The sequence below is a fragment of the Alexandromys fortis genome, unplaced genomic scaffold (assembly GCF_014885135.2).
Source record: "Alexandromys fortis isolate MF-2015 unplaced genomic scaffold, M_Fortis_MF-2015_v1.1 scaffold_9, whole genome shotgun sequence".
Taxonomy (NCBI): Eukaryota; Metazoa; Chordata; class Mammalia; order Rodentia; family Cricetidae; genus Alexandromys; species Alexandromys fortis.
In genome coordinates, this window is record NW_026067892.1 from 8,584,091 (window position 1) to 8,607,502 (window position 23,412).

Here is a 23,412-nt window from a genome sequence, read left to right on the forward strand (position 1 = left end):
GCAGACAGTATCTGTATAAATCTCATACTCATAAAAGTCTTCTCATCCCATAGAAAATAAATTTACATGTGCTGAAAATCTAGAAATGGAGTACACTATATGTTAACAAAAATTTAAATGGTTTTTACTGTTATTTCTTATTTATTACATTGAAAACTAATTCAAGATCCAACAAATAGCTAAACTTTTAAGTGATATGTTATTTAGCAAATTGAATCTGTCCATGAAGGTTTTCTGGAGCTAACAATTGATACAAATGTCCTCTCTCTCTCTCTCTCTCTCTCTCTCTCTCTCTCTCTCTCTCTCTCTCTCATTGTAAAGCATACTGTTCAAAATGTTAGCTTGTGCACATGTTATAAACCCCATATACTGATTTTTGTGACAATAAAAAGCACAGTTTATTAAAAACAAGTAAAAACCAAGTTTTTTTTTTATTGGTCAGAGTTTTGTCATTGGTATATGGAGGCTGTTCCATGGGCCCATCCAGAGCTCCTCCTCATCTGATGGCGTATTGTCACCGTGGAATTCCATCGACTCTCTGGAGAGCCTACTGTCTACCATGGACTCCTGCTCAGCTGTGTTTTTCAGCCTGGTCCCTGATGGCTTCACTGCTGAGTGCTCAGCCACCACAGGGCACGGGGCAAATGTGACCAGAGTTGGGGTTCTTTTTACTTTCTCTGTAGGAAATGACCCCTTGAACAGCGTGTTCAAGGGCACATTCTCCTCACGTGTCACTGCCAACTTGTCTAACTTCTTCACGTGCCTCCCGAGTGGCACAGGGGAGGGAACCTTCAAGTTCTCAGCAAGGCAGGCACGGCGCGTTCTCACCACGGAACCGTTCTGTGCGATGTAGATGTTGCCGTTGACATTGCCGTGGCCACCGGGCTTGTGGGGACAGCTTCTCTGACACTCAGGAGCGCTGTCTTCCCCGGTGGAGCTGCTTTCATACTCTCGGTCGACCACTAACTTGATCATCCTTTTTCTTGCCCACTGGGGGAAAAGAAAATAAAGAATCACAATCGGCCAGTCATTCTCAAAGAAAACCAAAGGTCTGTGCAATCCACAGCAATTCCTGGGAGAGTGCCAAAGTCAAGTCTCAGGAGGGAGGAGGAACCTTTTCATCTCCTGTCCTTTTCTCCAGTTCTGTATCTGATTCAGAATTTAAACCTCTTTGAATAAAGTGTTCCCGAGTTAGGGAGTAGACCTAATAGGAAACACTTTCTTTTTACATCAGAATACAGCGAGATGCGAAAAGAAAAGTGTATTCATAGTGACATTCCAACCCATGGTTTCACAACTGCTCAATGCTTCAGGCAGTTAAGCAGAAAGACGGGAACAGAATTTAATACATCGTACCCATTTTACAGCTTTTCTTTCCAGTATTTTAAAGACACTTCTGAATCCAAGTAACTCTGATTTGCTATTCCCTTCCTCCTGGTAGTGAAGTGGTTGGTCCATTTAACACCTGCCATCAGTTGAAGCAATCATGGTGCTCTAGGTCATCTCACTTAGACTCCACTTGCCTAGCGGAACTACCTGCCCAACACGAATGCTTTTTACTACACAGACTAGAATTCTCCCTGTAGAAGCAACTGAAATCCAATAGATGTTTTCACTGATTCAGTTGCCTTTTACCAACCAATATCAGAAGCGACGAGGAGCAAAACATGAGCAGGGCTGCCTGTTTCTTTAAACAGTGAGGCACTTTGGGGGAATGAGAACACTCTCTTTGCATTGACTAGGCAACGGTTTCTGCTCTCCGTATGAATATTTTCAAATATGATGTTTATTTGCCTGGAAGGGAAGTTGTGACTGGTACAATTTATTTTAAATACAACATAAATGGCAATCACTTTTAACTTTCAAAATACGGTTTCTTTCAGCTCCTAGAATTTGAAGGAGTGGGAGGAGATGCAGGGAGTCTTTCATACGACACCTTTAGTGAGCAGGAATTACTTATATAATTTGTCTAGTATCTATTCTGCAAAGACTACATATTTGTCACACAAATGCATATCTCCTGTAGCTATAGACAACTGTCACTGATAAGGCCACTTTATAGTCAGTATTGATATTTCCCTGTTTGGTGGTCTAGGAGAGAAGAGTCAGTTTAGACCTAATGTGTTTCCGCATGCACATCTGTGTAGGTAGGATAGGTCATCATTGATCTTGAGGCAGAGTGGAATCGTTCTAACGCCAAGAATCATTTCAGAGAACACACAGAAGGCACTGCACACAGGAGCACACACCACTGCAAACCCCACCTACTAGGAACTCTTCTAAAGGGCTGTGTTGTAGCCTTCCGAGTTTGCCCCGGGAGATTTCTTGGGGTCTGCATCCTCCCTTCTGTCGTAATCTGGCACCTGGAAGCCCCACGGGCCTCCAGAGAGACTTTCACTAGTGCTGCTGCTGCTGCTGCTGAGCTCTGCCTCCTCCTCACTTTCCACGCCTCTCTCCACCGAGGCTGATTCTGCACTGCCCTCCTCAAGGATGTCTTGAGCCTCCAGGTCTGCGGACTCATCCGCGGGAGCGGCTTCGCTTTCTTCTTCTACTGCCTGTTCTTCTTCTACCGGAGGCTCTTCCTCCTGCTCTTCCGGTGGCTCCTCTCTCTTGCGTTTCAGTTCCTGGACTTCCTCTACCACAGGCCTTCTTCTAGCTAGCACGATGTTTTTCCTTGCTTTCTCTCCTTCGGACTCAGTGGACTCGGATTCCTCTGACTCAGGGGTCGAGCTCTCCTCCTCTTCCTCAGACGGGGTCTCCGACTCAGACTCTTCTGTGGTCTCAGACTCACTGAACTCGGACTCCGTTTCTGTGTATTCTGTGTAGTCGCTCGACTCCTCCTCGGATTCCACGGTGCTTTCTGTAGCTTCCTCCTGGTCTAGAGTTAGTTGGAGATAGTCTTTGTCTTCTTCCTCAAGGCGCCTTTTCCACTCCTCACCCTCAAGGTCAATGCCTCTTTTCTCAGCGAGACCTCGGACTTTCTTAAAAATCATCGGGAATATCCTGGCTTTCTTCCACGTTGGGTACGTGGGCTCAGCGGCTGGTGGCTTCTCAACGGTGACCACTACCTCTTCCTCACTAGGTTCTCTAATTTCAACTCTGGGTTTTTTAACTTTCTCTGGCTCTTCCTGAAAGTTTCGAGAGTGCAATTCAAATGTTAGCTTGAGGATAGTTATGGCATGATCTTGTCCCTCATAAATTAAGCAGGAATTCATCTTTTGGGTAATAGGCTCATGAATGCTATACAGATAGTTTCCAAAAAACAATGACGACATTCTTTTCTAATGAATGCTAGAGAGAAGCTGGCTGGCAGGCAGTAAGTTATTTTATTTTAGCTTTATGGTAATTAATACCCAAATCTAATGGTCTCTCTTTTCTGTTATTCATAGTTTTATCTTAAAAAAAACTTATATCAAGAAAAAATAATTATTGCCATTTTCCTCTCTAAATCTAGAGTTTTGGCTTGTTAGCTTTCTGCTGTGTCTCAGAATTTTTAAAATTCATGAAAATGTATTAGGTAATTTGAAAATTTATGAAAAATCTGTCTTGTTGAAGTTTGAACCAATTAGAGCTGCAGCAGCAGTCATTTCATGGGAAGAAAGGATTGTGTGCCAAATAAATATAGCAGGAAAGGTCTAAAAGCTTGAAAAAATGATTCATGTTCATCTAGAAAGGAGTCACATAATATTTTAAATATACGGGTGAAGGTATTTTATTCTCTGATATTTGAGAAATGAAGACTGTGTTTTTTTTCATGATTTTAGTTAAGCAGATAGTAGAAGAACAAAAGTAACCAGGTATTGTGTATATATTTAATATATTTGGTTCTTAATTGTCTTTATAGAGAGATTTTCATAATTTTAGAATGCATATTTTATTGCAACTTCTTTCAGTTATTTAAGCTTTAATATAGAAGGAAATAAACTGAAAAAAAATTAAGGAATTTCCCTCCACAGATAAGAGGATGTTGTATTTCTTTAAAAACAAATTCTAAACTATTAGAAATTCTCAAAATTAGAGTATTTGACTGTATGTTAGTCAAGCTGGTTCAAAAACTTGTTATTGCATTGCTGCTGACACAACCAAGTCCCAGCCGTTACCTCTTCCTCTTCGTATTCCTCTTCAGCTTCGCCCATCACTTCTCCGTACTCCTCTTGGCCAGCAGGCGGAAGCAGTCGGCGGCGACTTCCGTACTGGGGCATTTCATACCTGCAACACAGACTTGGAACTTGAGACGTTTTTCATAGGCGTGTAGCACCTACCACAATAATCTCTGCTTTCTTCTTTTTCTTCATCATTTCATCAACAGATACTTAGACAGGATCTATTAAATTCCTTCTAACAATAAAACAACGGAACAAAACTACGCAGTAAGAACCACTACCTGATGGCCAGAGGTTTTTTTGTTTGTTTGTTTTTGTTATTTCCCCCCCAATTAGGGCTCCCTGGAATAATAAGGAAGAGAGTCGTTATTTCATATACAAATCTGGGGAGAGGTGAGGGGGAGAGAGAAAGATATACCATTTCATAACAAAATGACGAACCAAGGACATGAGGGGGAGTCCGTATACAAGTATGTCTCTCACCAAGGATGAAAAAAAAATCTATGTTTTTACATGAAAGTTTATATAAAATATGGCCTGTGTGACCATATTCATTTTTTAGTATTTTTTTTGTAGTTAGTTGGGTTAGGTGTGCAGAATTAACTCTACGTTTTCATACTTGCTATTAGATTCTTAAGTATATTTTCTATTTCTATTTTTATTTTTTCACTGCTCTGGCACATAACTTCAAGTAGGCTGGTTAGAAAAAAAATTACTAAACACAGCATATGGAATAGGTGGTGAATTCAGGAATTGAGCGAACATGTTTGACTTCTACATTCCATTTTAACTATTACAAACCTCCTTAGCATAGTTCTAGAAACACAAGCGGCACAAATGAACTAGCAAAAATGGTGAGGCCTTGACTAACGTAAAACTCAGACACACTATTCATTTTCAGATATGAAACGGGGGCAACAATGCTTTCAAAATAAATTCTACTCGTAATAATAGCTCCCTATTACATTTCAAAACACAATACAGTACAATGCTGAATGAAAAACTGAAGATGTACCCATGCTCATAACTGTAATAATCTTGTCCATATTCCTGGCCAGGATCAATCCCAGATTCCATGGATAACTCCTATTATTCAAAAAGAGAAATTTGCATTTTTAAATGGATTCCTTACGTGTTTCGGTTTCAAGTGAGATTTCCATACCTACAATTCAGGTCTCTCCAAACACTCCTGCCAAAATAAGTTGAATGACAAGTGAGCTTCAACACATCCCTGTTCTCACAGTCTCAACCATTTTCATGGACTACATTGGTGATGAGTTAGTGTGTCAACGGGGGAGCTCCGTTTTCCTGATGGTAAAACTGGAGACGTTCTCAGGTTTTAGGTAGCTTTTAAGATGGAAACAACCAATACTAAACCACGCAGTAACTTATTCAGTGGCTCGTGCAACCAGGACAACTGTTCCACTAGCTTTACTAGTTCTGAGTTCCTACAGTGGCTCTCTGTTACCCAGTGCTCTCAGCATCAAACCTTTGACACCGTCCAACAGTAATTCATATACTAAGAAGAACTTCAATTTAATTCTGATTCTGGGCTTAAAGACACCTGTTTTTTGATCTGACTAAGATTTTTTTTTTTTTAAGACTCTTTGTAATACCTACTTTTCTCAAACTCTGCTCTTTGGCTGTGCTTTGAGGTGGCTGTAGCTATGAAATTAATTTCCATTTTAATTCCGTTATATTAATAATGGCAAATGGCAAAGCTTAAGAAGACTGAATTTACAGTGGAGTAGGAGAGGAGGACAGGGAAACTGTGACTATCCACAGGGATGTAGGTTATCTATAGATAATCCACTCTTGATAGGAACTGCTATTGTTAAAACGTGGGTAGAAAGAATCAGGAGCTCCTGGCTTTCAGGGGAAGCAAAGAGGAATCATTTCTAAGGCACACAAATCCTTAGCTGGTGTGATAAATAAGGACAGTGAGTCTAGTTAGATCACAACTTGCCAAATCATTTAAAAAGGTTGATCGTGGTTCACCCCAATCAAAGAATTCTACTAAAAACCTGGGACTTGGGTTTCTCTTGGGAAACAAAGGTCTGGCATTATTGCATACTCCAAGAATCTTGTTAGCGTTCCGTGCCTTCCATGAGGTCCGGTTACTGCTCATCTTCTCCACAGCTCCCTATCCATACTCAATGTCACCCTGCAACCCATCCCCTGCCTTGCTCTCACTTCATAATGTCTGTTCATGTACATGGCCAGTCAGCTTCCTGTAGTTACTAGGCCTACAGTTGCCCTTCTACACTAAAGCCAAATGACCTTGCAACCTACAAATACTTGGAAAACCAGTTCAGTCGTGATGCTAAAACTCATTTAGCCTTCCTGTTAGAATAAACATTAAAAAGATAATTAGCAATATTGCAGGTTTCCACATACGGTGGACAACTGGCACCGGTTAAATTTTGGGGTGTGTGTGTGTGGGGAATATAACTCTGCAAAACCCTTTGGAAAATGTATACCACAATATAGTCTTCATAACAGTCCCAAATCAGCACCAATGTGAAGGTCCAAGAACTGAATCCACCACGGCTCTTCAGCACAGGTGGGCAAAGGAGACTGAGGTCCAGCAGAGATGGAGTACCATGTGAGATCCCACATGTGAGAGGCTAGCAAAGAGGCCATCTGCACGGGGCATGTTTCAGGCCTGGAGAGCACTTAGGGTGAGGGAAATGGGTGCTCAGAGTTGGCTCACATGCTAGTCACGCACGGGAACGCACTCTTGAAAGTTTCATCTAAGTGGTCTATGTGTGCTTTGTAGCTGTAGGTTTTAGTTCAAAACATTTTCCATTACAGGAAGGGAAGCATAAAAATTCAGGTGAGGAAAGGGCAGCAAGAAATTAAAACAAACTTACAGCTTACTTTTAAGTGACTTTGAAAAACACACAAACTCCACACTGGTGAGTTCAGACTTTGAAGTGACTAATAGCATAATTATGTTGGTTTACATAAAAGAAGCACCTCAGAAATGTGTGCCTAATCTGACATATATAAGGTGCCAAGAAGAAACTTCTAAACTTTAAATTCCATATTAGTAGTGATACATATATATACACTATATATAAATATATATGTACTTATATATGTTTATACTTTTATTTATATGTACTTTTTATTGCTAAGGTAAGACTAAAACTCAGGTCTTGCTAGTTGCTGTATGGTCCCAGCCACCAAACTACTTTCAACACGGTCAAGGTTAGAAGGGAACAAAACAGGAACTCCGGAGTGCAGTAAGATACTCTGCAGTTCTGAGCTGGGTCAAGACAGAGAGGAACTAACAAAACTGTGAATGAAGAGCAGAATGCTGTGTTTAAAAAAAGAAAAGAAAAAAAAAAGAAGAGAAAACAAACAGAGGGAAAAAGTCCTAGTGACACCAAAGACCCCAAACTGAGCTGAGCAGGTAACAGGACTCGGCCTCTTCACTGTATGACAGGAGCCCTAATTGTATCCCTAGTCGCTGAATGGAAGGGGCCCTATCTGTACCCCTAGTCACTGCATGACAGAGCCCTATCTGCACCCCTAGTTAGTGAATCAAAAATGATTGTGTTGAATGAATCCAACATTTAGTGGCATTTTAAAGTTACTGCTTACCACACAGAGTAAACAGAGTTAACTTAGTCTCTTATTACTATAATCAATGTTTTAACTGCTGTTAATCAGAATATTTCAGTCCCGTTTTCTCAGCTTCTCTCTGTTGTGTTTCTCTTGTTGACCAGAAGCTCATGAACTGAACGTGACCATCAACATTTTTAGGTGGTAGCGCTGGTTGGGAGAATACATTTCTTGATGAACGATGTGTGTGCATTTAGATTTTAACCCTGAATTTTCTGGCTCAATCACCCTGGGAGTTTTCTTCATGAAAGTTTCTAATTAAAAGCTTAACATTAACTAATACATTCCTGTCTCCTGCCTCCAGATTTGGGGGGAACTTCCAAACAAGGACAGCCTTTCTTTAGTAAATGTAGGGTACTGTTCCAATAAATGCTTATCCAAAGCCTAAATTTATCATAAAGAAAATACATGCTTCAAACTAGTGTTACTTTATGTTCATTTTAGTTCTCGACATGGATAGCAAATGAATAAAATAGTACGTGATTATTGCATAACTCTGAAAATACTTTTTATTTTGTAGGAGAAACGCTGACTCATGCATGTGCTGAAGAGACCAGGGAGAATTCTGGAACATTCCTGTAGTCTTTGCCTGATCTCTCTCTGACCTGAGGAGTCATGTGATAAGTCCACGCTCAAATGAACCTCAGCTCCTCATCAGCCATGATGTCACTCAGCAGTGCTGAGTCTTGGGGAGCAACCTTTCCTTGCCTGACTTCTATAGCTGTGGTTCTCAACCTTCCTAATGCTGTGAGCCTTCAGTACAGTTCTTCGTGTTGTGGTGAACTCCCAACCATAAAATTATTTTTGCTGCTGCTTCGTAACTGTAATTTTCCTACTGTTATGAATCGTAATGTAAATATCTATGCTTTCCAGTGGTCTTAGGAGGCTCCCGTGAAAGGGTCTTTTGGGGTCGCAACCCACAGGTTGAGAACCACTGTTCTAGCGAGGGTAAAATTTTGTAATTTTGGCCAACAGCAAGCAATTGAGAGGTGATTTACTTTTTTTTTTTTTTTACCTTTTTCCTTTCAATTTGAAAACACATTTTTCTCTACTTTGTAAAAGGGGACCACATCAGAGGCCACCCACTCTGACCACACATAACAGAAATGTAAAAGTATTGTAAGGGTTTAGTGAGTTTGAAAAGGAAGTGAAAATCGATACCTCCGGCTTAAGAAGAGAAGGTCTCAGCAGTTGGTGCTGCCAAAGGAAATCAAAACAGGAAAAGGTTTAGGTAATAATTCAGATGGAGAATATAGAATATGATTGAGAAGAGAGGAACAAAGGCAACAGCTTGAACCTGCCACTTAACATATGATTCATCATCCACATAGCTACCAGACCATTAAGTAATAGTTTAACTACTTGAGAACATAAGGTATATAAGAAGTCATTTGTTTCAATTTTGGTTACTTTAATTAGCAAATTTGTAATAACCTTATTAACCAATATCAATACAGATATTTTTGTCTAAGCTTCCTAACGTGGGCTTCTAAGAACAAATGTCCCAGGGCCATTTTGAGAAGCTTAATCTTAATGCAAGCTCTTTATCATTTTACTTCTCAACTCATGAAGTATAATTACGTCTACTAGGAAGAACAGGAAACTGGGTGACCAGGTGCAGTATCCTCGGGATTGAGGTTAAGGCACGGTCCTCATTCTCCCACTTACTAAAAACCAAATATGGATGGCTTACATTCAAGCGTGCTTTTTAACAGTCTTTCGGGAGTCAGGAAACTGTTCCTCCTCCAATTTTGTAGGGCCTGCCCCCTGTCTTCATCCCCTTTTACTCATTCTGTGAACTGTGACAAAGTCCTTATTGGTAACTTCCATGATAATTTATGCTTCAAATAGATGGGAACTAGTAATTGATCAAATTTTGGGTTTGTGAATTTTAGGAATAAATGGCTAAAGGATGGATTTTCCTGTACACACCCTGGGAAGGTAGGGGGAGACGGCTCTGAAAGAGGTCCTGTCTGGGAACCAGCCACTCAAAACGAGCATTTAGACAGATTGCTCTATGAAAAGGAAAGGACATTTAGGGTAGAACTCTGACTATAACTCATTTGTTATGTGTTATAGTCATCCCTGAGAACTAGATCTTCATATAGGTCATTAGTATGGTTTTTCCATAAGTCTAGCACATACACAGTCTGAAGTATAAGCTGCTTAGAGAATATCATTACATCTCACTCTGGGTTAAGAAGCTGTGTGCTAAATCAAACTTGGTTCCCAGCAACTTTGCAGACACCGTCACTCACAAACCTCTATTCTATTGGTTAGAATCCTCAGTATGGTCTCTGTAGGGTGAGTCAGAGGATCGTAATAGAAAACTCAGAGACTCCTAATGGTACAACTGAGTTATTAGATATTTAAGATACTTGGACTAGGGGGAACCCTGGACTGTGTTTAGAGAAAGAATGTTAAATAACTTTACAGCTTCTGAATTATATCTGTAGAACCAGAAAACCAAATTTGGCATGCTAACAGAATTCTAAATAGTTGCAATTCAGGACAAAGACATCGATGTTCGTTGACACCCTGACTTAAAACTCCAAAGCAAAAAAGCAACATATAGAAAGAAAATGCATTAGAAAACATCATTAAAAGTTTTGACTGAAATGAAAGAAGATAAAACTAGCTTCAAAGGAACCACTATTCATCCTATACATTATACAAAGGCTTCCCTCGAAGGCTTGGCGCTGTACCATATGATAAGGCCCTTACCTCTGGTGCAAAGCCTCCCCTGAAAGGCAGAAATGGAAATTTGTATTAAATGCATGGATTTTCAGACCAGAGAGAATTACAGATAAGGACCATTTAAGGGAATCAGAGGAAATACGATAAGTTTTACTAAAAATTGTCCGAGCGGGGCATCTTTCCTATAATATTATTAAGATGAGAAAGTTATGAGCCATGTCTGATTTGCTAAAGATCATCTCCACAGATTTTTCTCTCTTATGACCAACTAAGTATATCCATTAAGCAGGTAAAGACACCTGCCACACAGCCTGAAGACCCGAGTTCAAACCTCAGAAATCACATAATGGAGGAGATAACTGATTCCTGGAAGTTGTCCTCTGACCTCTATCTGTACTCATGCTATGGTCCATGTGCTCTCGATCCCCATGCACACACATACACTGAATCCATAGATGTGAAAATAACTTAACAAGAACGTGTAATGGTTCATTCTGATTCAGATGGCCGAAAGGTATTCTGTGCTGTCTCTTCTATAAGTCTTGGTAGGAATAACAGTTTCATTGAGGAAGAGATGCTTCTTAAACAGAAAATAAGACAGGTATGTCCACACTCATATTATATACTTCAAAGTGATTGCAATTCTTTTGTCTGTGTCAACTTGATTCTAACAATAACGAAAACAAAAATAGTTACAACCTCCCATGGGTCAATAACAGCGACTCTGGAGAGTTAACCTTCAAGTATTCAAAATTATTAAAGGTAAGTAAAGTTCATGGACCACAAGTTGTCCAATATTTGACTGCACTTGAGAGGTACAAGGGAGTGTAACAAGAAGGATGCTACTGATTATGGGACTGTTCTTATCTTCTGTGTATTTAATCATTAGGCTGAGGCTGTTAATCTAGTTGCATACGCCTGTTACGAAGAGATGTTACTGAGTTAAAGGTATGGCTTTCTAAGGTACAACAAAAGCATCTTTGCAGTACACAGGCAACCATAATTCCACAGCAGTGGTTCTCAACCTGTGGGTCTCGATCCCCTCTGGGCATCAATCAGCCCTTTCCCAGGGGTCAAACTTCAGAAATCCTGCATATCATATGTTTACATTACGGTTCATAACAGTAGCAAAATTACAGTTATTAAGTAGCAACAGAAATAATTTTATGGCTGGGGGGGTCACCACAACACGAGGAACTGTGTTAAAGGGTTGCAGCGTTAGGAAGGTTGAGAACCACTGCTCTGCGGGATGGGTCTACACATACAGATGTGTCTTCTGTGATTTCCCAAGAGCTTGGTGGAGCTGCTGGTAATGGGGCCAATGCAGCGTGAAGTTATCCTGCACAGCTTAGTTCCTAAAGTTTCGGTAGTAAACTTTCCAAAGTGTTTACATACTTCTCCCAATGCATGTGGCTATTACGATCCTTCTGATTCGTGTATAGCTTTATACAGATTCGAATTTATTCCACAGTCGTTTTAGAGATAATAAGACACAGCTCATATTTAGGGCTTCATCCTGCTGATGCCACACATATCAGGTACTGTATCCAGACAGCTTTTATTTTCTAGGATATTTTGCAAAAAATTCAATATCCTGGTTTAGTGGGCTTCTGCCTACAACCCCGACACTTGGGAGGCTGAGACAGGAGACTTGGCAGTAGTGTAAGGTCAGTGTGGACTGCATAGCGAGTGTGAATCTATTGTGAGTTATGAGCTCAAGGTGACAGAATAAGATCCTTTTTCAAAAGTAATCACACACACACATATATGGACATACACACACAAATGCATGCACACACGTACACACACACATACATTCTGGTGTTTTCATTGGGCGACTATACTGCTATTTGAGCTCAAAGGCAGAAACAAACCTATGTGAGGTATATAACACAGTCAATATTCATAATTATCTGTGTTCTTTCAAAACATGAATGTTGATAATTATAAAATCAGTCAAATCATATCAATGCATCTTTTATGTAATTCTCTCACATTGTGTGTAGCAATTATTCATTTTACATCCTAGTCTGTATACATTTAATTTTAATAATGATGAATGTATGATGAATGTTTCCTTTGGATTTTAAATAAGCTATCTATCCGACCTTGATCCATCGAGTGGACCTTCACCATGCTAAGGAAAAGGTGTCCCTTTCATACAGACAGTGGTCAGCTTGGAGTTTGCCAAGAGGAGGAGCATTTAGGCTTACTGATCTAAATAAGCTTTATAGGGCTCATGTGGAAGATAATTCAGCTGGATTTCAGCAACAGCCTGTCAGAACCCACTACAAGTTCTCAGGTCTATGACCAGCTGCCACCAGAAACGCCAACTGAATCTTTTTAGTGAAAGAGAGAAAACACGTCCAGGAATCCCTGGAAATCAATCACCTTTGATTTGGAGGAAAAGCATTTGAAGCAGATGGGCTACCAAGAACAAGTATACTTGCTGATTTTTCTTTTTCTTTTTTTTTAATCTATTCTTGTTAATCAGGAATGAACATTAAATTATTGAAGAACTGTCCCAAATTTTAGAGCCAAACCAAACCAAACCAAACCAAAAAACCCAAAAGACAATGAATAAAAACACCACCTCAGAGATGACACACTAGCAGTTTTCTCAGGCTTGGTGGACACACAGAAGTAAAGTCACCCTGGCTGGGACACTTCAGGAAAACATCAGAAGCTATAGTGGCCATCACAGATGCTCTCCTGGAACACTGCATGGGGCTTATTTTGGAACTGCACCTTTCTCTCTTTAGGTGTGTGTCTTCAAATACTACAGTTCTAGAGTCCAATGGATAAAGGAATTTGTTTCAAAAGTAGGGATATCTAGCAGTTAAAATTTGCTCATGGGTCTCATTGGAAAAATAGTTATTTGGTGTCTACATAGAGTACATCATGTAACTATATATGTAGATATAATTATGACCAATGCGTATGCTTCATGAAGACAGTGGTGCTTAGCTTAGCTTTGATCCCCAGAATTCCAGCTGTTGAGCTCAGGAATATTTTAACAACTATTGCAACTCTGGGACTCTCTCCCCATGGGATAAATATTTACCTGTGGTCTAAAACAAGGAGCAAACATATGAGCATAGAGGGGATAGTTCACCGAGTATAATGTCTCTTCTTTTTGAACATGATTTTATTTTGTTTTTTAAATGAATCAGATATCAAAGAATATTTTCTTGAAAAGAAGAGTCCTAAAAATATAATGAAAGAGATGATGTCATCATACGAAAGGGCTAAATTACACAGCATCTTAGGCACCTCTGATAAAAATAAGATGTCTTACAAAAGTCAAGGGCATGAGATTTATTTTCATCATAAAGAAGGAAACAGAAAGCACCGAGAGCAAGGAATAGAACAGCAACTGAAAACAGGAGAGATTTATCATCTGAAAGCATACTAATAAGATCAAAACAAGCCAGAATGGAGGGTATCATAAGAAAACCGATAACTACATATTATAGCACCTGAGATTGATTTGAAATCCCTGCTGTCTGTTACTCCCTACATTTCGAAGGAACATTTTACCTGGGCAACATTTCTTTCCACCAAATACACAGACTTTAAGAGAATAACCAGCCCAAGAGAGAGCACTGTTGCTTACTAACAACCTGCTGTCTGTTTCTCCCCACTAGAACTTATATCAAATGATGGTCAGAAACTTAAGACAAAAGAAAAAAGTAACATCGCCTATCAGCAAAGTCAACAAGCCTTTGGTTTTAGTTGGATCAGTACTTTTCATGCCCGTATTGCCCCAGGAAAAACAGAGAAAGTTACTTACTTTTTAAAGAAATGGAGGACAAATAATGCTACCTTGAAGTTAAGAAAATTAAGGTAAATCTACTCTATGAGTTAGTGGCGATGATGTTAATTTAAATTAAAAGTGTGGAAGAAAACAGCATTGCATTGAGTTTGGGATTAAAACAGTGGATTCTTCTTTGACGTTCAAATTCTCGTGCTCCACTTGAGGATCATGACCAAGAAAAGAACTGCCCTAGTTAAAACAGAAGCAACATTACAACGATGTTGATTGACTGTGAGGTTGCACGTCAATTCCCTCAACAACCCTAACCAACGTTTCCTGGCTCTGGTCACACGTGGTTTCCACGTCTGTTTTTACTGGAGGGCAAAGCGTGTGTAGTTTTGAGATGTCTGTGGGTGGACAGTTTTTTTCTATGTGGCTATACATGTTAGACACCGACTTCTCGAGCTCTGCTAGGTTTTTCACGTGTCTGAGGACCCCTTTTGGATGTCTGTGAGGTTCCACATCACACAGCGGTTTGGATGCTGGTGGCTGTGTCGTAGAAGATTTAGTTTCTCTGGCGCGAGTGACACTGGCAGTGCATTTAACGGCTGGGATAGAAATGCTGTCTGTGGGTGGAACTGAGGTGGAAGGAGGCAGTGGGCAGAGACGTGGAGCTGGCGGTCGAGGAAGAGGAGGAAGCGATGGTGGCGGAGGTAGAGAAGAGGTCCGGGGGGCGGAAGTGGGAAGAGAAAATGTAAGAAGTTGGGGAGGAGGAGGGTTAGGAGGAGAGAGGGGAAGGGGAAAAGTAGTAAAGGCGACAGGAGGTGGAGGAAGAGGAGGTCGTGGAAGGGAAGCAAGGATGTTAGGTGGATGGGGAAGGTTTTCAAAGGAGTTCCTCTTTGTTTCCGCATCTACCGTACAAGTTGGGGTCTCTCTCTTAAAGCCTAGAGAATTTAAAACACAAGGTCTTGGAGGAGGAAGTTCCAGGGTGCAGTCAGGAGTGACAACGTTCGGTTCTGACCGGAGTTCCACCGCTCTTGAAATAGTCGGCAGAGTTGAGAAAGAAAAGTGAGACCAAGATGAAGAAAAGGAAGAGCTCGTGGAAAGAGATTTCAGCTGCTCTGTTTGTTGTACGACCAGGGTGTCTCTGTGCCCCCTTTCTTTCTCTGACCCGTGGGCATCTTCGGTTGTGAGCATGACGTTGCTGCTACCTCTCGGGGTTGGGTGGGGTCCAGCGCTTTCGCATTCAGCTTTCTGCCTGGTGATCTGCCACTCCACCAGGTCTATGGTCTCCGGTCTGTGTGGAGTTTTCCACATGAGCCTCCTAGGAAAACTCACAGACTGGTTCCACATCCTCTGAATCTTTTCTCGTGGGCCCCTCAGAGACTGACTCTTAACTTGTGGTCTGGGTGAAAACAGCTCTTCAAAATCTGTTCTTGGTGACAGGTCGGAATTGGTTGACCTTGGACCTATACTTTCCATATAGAGGGGATTATGGGTACTTAAATCATCCTCATCGGGAAGAAATGAGAACGTCCTTGCTGGCTTAGGCTGGCTGTCCTTAAGCGGTCCCTCTACATGAGCCGGCTCATGAGACTCAGTGGTACTGGACGAAAAGGCCATCCCATCGTGATGACTGGTCCTGTCTTCTGGGACTGAGTTATTTCCCCTGCTTTGTTCAAAATGGTAGAGAAGGAAAAGACTTGAAAGAGAAGAAGGAGACAGGTTGTGAAACAGCTTTCATAAGAGAGGCTTTCTCATGGCTACCACTTACTGTACACTACAAAGGCCTAACCATGCTAAAGCCCTGAAGGGGACCATCACGTTCACGCTCTATTCTAGAAAAGACAAGGAGTTGGGAGAGGCCTGAGATGTTGACATTAAAATATAAATCTCTAGACTGTCGCCTCCCCCCATATTTTTTGCAAAGTATCTGGGTCCATATCTAATGGTTTGCTCCTGTAAGTCCCTGCTTTGGAGAGTGTAGATGGGCACCTCAGTTTTTTTTGTGTGTACCCCAGGAAAAAAGCCTCAGCTTTGACTGGGTACCCCACCTTGCTGGAGGATGCTCAGAGCCCGTTGTTATGCATGGGTCTTGGCAGTATCTCAGTTAGTAACTGCCCTTTATCTTGCATCTCACTAACTCTGGGAGCCAAATATATCCTCTGGTATAAAATGAAATTTGTAAGGCAATATAGAAAGGGATAGCGCCCTTCCCAGCTTAGAAGAACGACAGCTTCCAAAGACAGGATGGAAAGTTCTCAGCGAGTTCAGAAATCAGAACTAAGAAATCAGCTTCACCACACAATCCTGAACTAAAACGATTTCTTCCCATTTAAATTCTAGGCTTAATTATCTTACTACACAGAAAACATAAATAGAAAGAGGAAAAACGTACATTTTCTGCAAACATAATGTGGATCAAATTTTAATCAAGATTCCCGTTAATGAAAATATTTAGGCTAAAATAACATTGTTTTGGTATCACTGCATGGTTTGCTCATGCATGAATACCGAGCAAATACCACAGTAGGTGTGCATTCTGATTAAAGTTAAAAAGTTTCAGAGCATCAATCAAGAGCCTGAACTACAAGCCTTAGAACCCTTCCTTCAGAAAGGTTAAGTAACATGTACTTTACATAGCCCTGATTAAGTTTGTTCTCAAGCTAAAACATAACAGCAAATTAATTTTGTCAATTGTTTAATGTTTAACATAAAAGAAAATAAAATATAAATATTTTAAATAAGAAATAAATAGTTATTCAGGATGGGGTAATAGATTAGGCAATAAAATGATATGTAAGTTAGAAATTTGATGAGGCATGCTCACAAACAGACCTGGATTACCAGCCAATCTGAATAATTTAGAAAGTATGGATAAGTGGACCAAAAACAGATAATAAAGACTTTTGCCTTTTCTGAGCTTGGGAAGTGATTTTGAAAACATCATTTAACCTGACATTATATAGCCACCAGTTTTGGTGAGGTCACTTAGGATAGAAAGAACTCTATGTCTGAATTAAAGATAGAGATACTTTTGAAACCTCGCCTGCTGGGTATGAGGGCTGTCAAACCAGAAGGGAAGTAGGCGGGGAGGATGAGATTTCCTTTTAAACACAAATGCCTACATCCTACATCGTGACAGATGTGGACCACTGTGCAGACACAATACTGCTCAATCTATCCCATTGCATCTACTTTCTAGCAGCCTTTTATTAAAATGATATTGTTTACTTACTTATGCCTACGATTCCACAGGTGAGAAAGAGGAAACAGGTGACAGGGAGAAAAAGTTTTAGCTGTCATTAATTTGAGATTATGCAATACTAACAGACACTTGCTTTAAACAATAACACATCCAAGAGAGAAAAAAATGCATGTTTATTTTTTAAAAAATTCTTCCCATTTATTTATGAGAATAATGCCTGATAATGTTTCAGATAAAACATCTTGTGGCATTTACTCCAGTGTCTTATCATGTAGGAATTTAATATAACAATCTGTTTGCTAGAGATATGTACAATTTATCTCTGCGAAACATCTGTTACCTTAATCATGCAACATAAACCTTAAATAATAAGAATCATGAATGTGTCATAACTTTAAAGATTGATTAGTGTGTGCTGTGTTAGGGAGATGGTACTGGGTTTGGGGAAGAAAGTAAATGTATCAAATACAAGATGAGTATTATTATAGAATGTTAAATTTACATGAAGTTACTAATTACTATGTGAAGATTTGCTTTTCCAAAACTTTTTTTTCTTTTAAAAATAATTGGCAATAATTTCCTTGGAGCTAGTTTATTTTGTAGCTTGCTAGAATCCTTATCAAACATTTTCAATAGAAAAAGTGAAGCATTTCTAAAAGTGAGATAAGGTTCAGAATTAAAATGTTTCAATACATAACTGAAAAATCTACTACAACTTTTCAAGTGCAAATAGCCCTTAAAGACTCTTAGTTGCAATTTTCCCTCATCTATCTATCTTTCTATCTATCTATCTATCTATCTATCTATCTATCTATCTATCTCTCTATCTATCTATCTAAGCCATTGTTCTTATGTGTAAATACTGCTGATTTTTTATCTACATTGTTGCTGGAAAGAGCTGCTCAGTATAATCAGAGAATCAACTCATATTGGCTCAATTCCTATTTCACCAGTAATTCAATGAGAGCATCATTGCAGACTATGAAAGAGGTGAAAACACATATTTAGGGAATTAATCCTGTATGCAAATAGAATGCTGTGCTTTAACATACATAGGATTTATGTACTGCATAGTATATCTTAAGTATTAGATATATTTATACAACACTAAATGGCATCCATATACATTTTACAGCTTCATATATAATATTATTAATACTGTCTATACTATTCATGCATCCGTCCAAACTGGTTTTTCCAGTAGAAACCATTTTCATGACTTTTTTGAGATTGCTTTACTACTTTAAGTAAATGCTGAAAACATAAAAGATACGTGTTTTTAGTCACTAATAGCAAAGAGTCCTGAGTTTATCTCTTGTCAAAATTGTTTAGTATACTTGATTGCTTATTATGTCCCAAAGTAGTTACTCTTGAAGCTTTATAATAAATACAAATTAAGTCAGACTGCATGGGTTGTATCATTTGACAGAAACAGTTGCAAAGTCTCAGCTATACATTAATAAGCTCTGTCAAAGTGTCTGGCTTGAAATTGCTTAGGAATTCCACAGTGTAGTGGTGGGAACCACAGCTGCTTCCAGAGCAATACAGTGAGCAGACTGTGCAGAACACACTGTGTGATTTAACAGTTCAGATTTAAGTTTTCCTTTCTATAAAAGCCTACAGTAGTATCTTAAGAATGATTGGTTTTTAAACTATAAAATTTGGCTTTGATTGACAAATGGGAGGGCTTTTTTTCTTTTTCTTTCTGCTTTTTCTTTTTTCTTATCTCAAACCAGGAATTTTCATCTTATACCATTTGGATATTTTTTTTATGATTTCCTATTTGGTTGTTTTTTAGAAATATATTTAATTTCTATAATTTTGTTCAGAAAATTGTCCCAATATCATTAAGCCTGGGAGATTAAATATAATATTCAAACTCTATTCTGCAGTTGTGTGCTAACATGGATGCTGCCTTTTAAAAAAATACATTTTTTCTGTATTTTTTCCTTGATTTGCTTGCTGTTTATTATTGGCTACAGTTTTCCAACCTAACTTTTCAATTATTTTCTACTTAATAATAAATGATAGAGTGTAGTAGGCTTACAGCTGTTTTTCTGCATAGGCCTAGAGCTAGCTTCACTCAGAGCATCCACTTCACCCAGCACAGCTGGTCCCCCTTTACTCACATGGTGCTGTCTCCCAGCTCCTCATAGAGATGTGGCCCTGGAGGTGGTGGTGGTGGCGGTGCCACAGGCACGGGAGCTGCAGGCTTGGCTGCAGGCATGGCAGACTGGATTCTTGCCGTCTTGGTGCACTCAGCCTGGCGTCTTGAGTAGAGTAAGGTTGTCTTGTAAAACTCAGTTTAGAATCCAAAAACAATCAATAGGCTATTATTTAAATAATGAGGTTTTTTATCAGCGGGACCCACTTAAATCAGGCACAAATATTTGAACTAATAAATTGACATAACAGAATAACCTCATCTTCAATATGCAAATGTTTTTCCCTTGAACAAACAGAATTCACAGAAATATTTTCAAATTAAGCTAATTTCTACTAATGTCCATGTCAATGATGTTAGAGGTGATTCATGCATGGTTTTAAAGGTCACAGACGTACTTAATGTCTTTCTTAGAATTAAGGCATCAAATTGTAAAAATGATTAGAACACACCTTACCTTTCATGTTACTGTTCTGTATGACAAATGGTCTAAAATCAGCTTAAACACACACACACACACACACACACACACAGCTCAAAATCTTAAACTCAAACAAGCACTAAGAAAATAATACACAGTTCAGGATGATATGATTACTTGATCAATATAATCTGTGAGTTCTTATTTTCTATTGTGTAAATTCATGTGCAAAAATATTCATAATTATACTTACACTTTAAACCTGATTTGGAAAGCAGTGTGTAGGAGGAAGAGAGAGCAGCATTAGAATACTGTACTAACGGATTTCGAACATGACTTTCTATAAATTATGAACAATTTACTGATTCATCTCATAATGCCACAGTAGCAGGGAAAGGAGGGACTTTAATTTGGTGAGTGAATGAGCAGAGTCTTACAAGTTATTAAAACATTCACCACAACGAAACAAATAGGTGAACTGAAGGGAGTAAGAAAAGCTGAATTAAAACACAGACCTGTGAGTTTCAAATCTCATGAGAAAACAGAAACTTGAAGATGGCCTGATATTTGTAAGGTTTTTTTTTTCTCATTGGAGGAATATTGCTTTTACTGGTATCAGAATGTGATACACTCCTTTAAGGAATAGTTGAATGATAAAAGAGAAAGAATACTTCAAGATGTGAGTTAGCCAATAAGAGGCTAGAGCAAATGGGCCAAGCAGTGTTTTAATTAATACAATTTCTGTGTGGTTATTTCAGGGCTAAGCTAGCTGGGTGGCCAGGACTAACAAGCGGGTCCTCATCCTTGCAACAAACATTACAGAATAAATGTGGAAATTAATACTATATTGATGTCTTAGTGATATAAAGTGATTTCTTTCAGTCCTGTTTATGAAGAACATTTAATATAATATATAATTTATTATATAATATATTTATTATATAAATACATTTAATATAATATATAATTTATTATATAAAATTTAATATATAATAATTTATTTGTTAAGAAAACATTAACCTTAGCTTGTATCAACCCAAATGTTATGTTTGCAAGGCCACATGATCTTTGTTATAAAATTATCTGTGTAACATCTTTGCGTGGAACACATCTTGGACATTTTAAGTTGGAATTAACTCACTGCATTCAGTTTTAGAGAAAATTATTTAGTGTTTGAAAAGGTATGATTACCTAATTTCAAACATCAACTTGACACCCTGGGAAGGTGGAAAACTCATTAAGGAATTGCTTCTATTAGACCAGCTTGTGGGTACTTGTGTTTGCTTTTCCCCCTTGACATCTCACAAGTTAGATACATTTTGGAAGAAAGAAACTCAATGAGGAATATGCCTCCATCAGATTGCCTACAGCTAAGTCTATGGGGCATTTTCTTGATGGATGATTGAGGTAGGCAAGCTCATCTTATGGGATGTAGTGTCATTCCTGAGAATGTATGCTTGATTGTATAAGAAAGACAGCTGGACATGAGCCTAGAAGCAAGTCAGTAGGTAGAACTCCTCCATCGCCTCTGTTTCAGTTCCTGCCTCCAGCTTCCTGTCTTGTGCTTCAGTCCTGGCTTCCCTGGATTATGTTTTATAATCTGTAAACCAAATAATCTCTTCCTTCTCCAAATTGGTTTTGGTCAGTGTTTTATCACAGCAACAAAAAGCAAGTTAGGACAGAAAGGTTTCAGTGTACGAATACATCAGGAGCACCTTTATACTTTCCCTGAAGGTATGTTAAATAGTGGATAGCTTTTCTGCAATTATTTGCTATATATCAAATATTTATAAAATTTATTGTCATCATCCATCATTTATGCTTTGTGGCACTCTGAGGGCGACTTCTCCTGTTCATCAACTCTTCATTTTTTAAAGTGGCTGCCAGTAGGGATGCGTTACTAATTTCTCACACCTGGTATTAGGCCCAATGTATTTCTTGCTTACCTCATTGCAGATACTTCAAATACTTAAATACCTTGACTACCTAATGTATTTTACTGTAGGAAGAGAGGAGACTAAGACTCTATCTAGCCATTCTATTTATGATAAGCTATGCCCTAGCAGGGGGTGCCAGGAAGAGAGAAGCCACATCAAAAGCCACAGGTGTGGTGTTGAGAGTTTACCAAGATTTTGCTAACACTGCATTGTCTTCATAGAGAAAAATGTAGCTACAAGGATTAAAATGAACAAAAAAAAGAGAAAGAAATAAAAAAAGAAAGAAATAAAAAAAGAAATGATAGAACAACTAATACGACAGTGTCTGGTCACGTTAGAGACCCTGCAATCTTTCCCTTGAAACTGGGTGAAGAGGGACTCTGATATCATCTTGCACTGCTTTCTCTCTGGGGGAATTTTCTTGAGAGCTTTGGCTTTCAGAAGAGAACACACAAAGCCAGGAAGATAATAGCCCTGTTAGCACAGACTTATTAGGAGCAAAGGGTACTAAGAAATGTATAGCAAGTCTGCGGTGCTGCCCTCGAGGAAGGCGTTTTGGTACAGGCAGGAAAACACAATGACGGAATAGCTGCGCCATCAACATTGTGCCCAAAGGCCACTTTACCAGGCAGCTTCCCGAATGCCTTCCTGAGAGTATCCACTGAGCGTCTCCCATACTCACTGTCTGTAGCTCACTAAGACAACCAAGATGGCCGGGATGCAGCAGAGGATGATGATGAAGGCCAAAGCCAGCAAGGCCCCTTCCGTGTACCCTAAGCTTTCCCCTCGCTTCTTGATGCTCGTCACTGCCTCAGGAGTCCGGATCTCCAGAATGCGTCCTCCTTCCCCGTAATACGGTTGAAAGTCTTTATTGATATCGAGCAGTTTGCCATCTAGGAATCTTTATTGTGAGACAAATTGAAAAACTAATTACATGAGAAGAGCACAGCTGATTTGAAATTAAAATATATCTTTGAAGAAATGAGTAAATCCGTAAATGATACCCTGGGAAACCAAGAAAAATTCATAGTTTTAAAATGGCTAGTGTTGCTCAGGTAGTAGTTTAGGAAAATTCTAAATGCCAGATCTTATCTTTTCAAAAAATTATTTTCATTTTCCATATCCTTTTGTGGTTTGATCTCAGATATTTTATCCTAAATTGCTCATGAACACAGTTCAAATTACACTCCAATCATTTCAGTCTTTGCCATCAGTTAGGATCCTTAAGATGCAGACATACTTCTTCTAAAATCCTGAAATTTATTATCAAAATTAAAATAAATTTATCTAGAAAATAAAGAAGACTGGTAGATAAAAAAACTAGGGAAAGATGTATTAAGAACAATTGTCAGGAAGAATATATGCACGGCTCTGAAAATCTACATCAGACTCATAAATTGTGTTTACATAGGACTACATGTCGATGTATGTTTTAATTTCTTCCCAGCAATCTTCAGGACACTAGGTGTCGCTAGAATCCAGCAAAAATCTGGGC

At 39.1% G+C, this 23,412-nt stretch overlaps 1 protein-coding gene across 1 annotated transcript in view; it reads right to left on the reverse strand.

Moving 5' to 3' along the window:
• Positions 1 to 2,279: 2,279 nt before the first annotated feature.
• Pcdh15 (protocadherin related 15) overlaps positions 2,280 to 23,412 on the reverse strand; it is an 864,688-nt gene continuing 843,555 nt past the window's right edge. The window contains exons 32-35 of the mRNA XM_050142799.1: positions 22,600 to 22,818; positions 19,525 to 19,665; positions 4,101 to 4,209; positions 2,280 to 3,128 (exon numbers count right to left, since the gene is read on the reverse strand). Of these exons, the coding sequence (XP_049998756.1) occupies positions 2,280 to 3,128; positions 4,101 to 4,209; positions 19,525 to 19,665; positions 22,600 to 22,818 (1,318 nt within the window). The remainder of the gene's footprint in view (positions 3,129 to 4,100; positions 4,210 to 19,524; positions 19,666 to 22,599; positions 22,819 to 23,412) is intronic.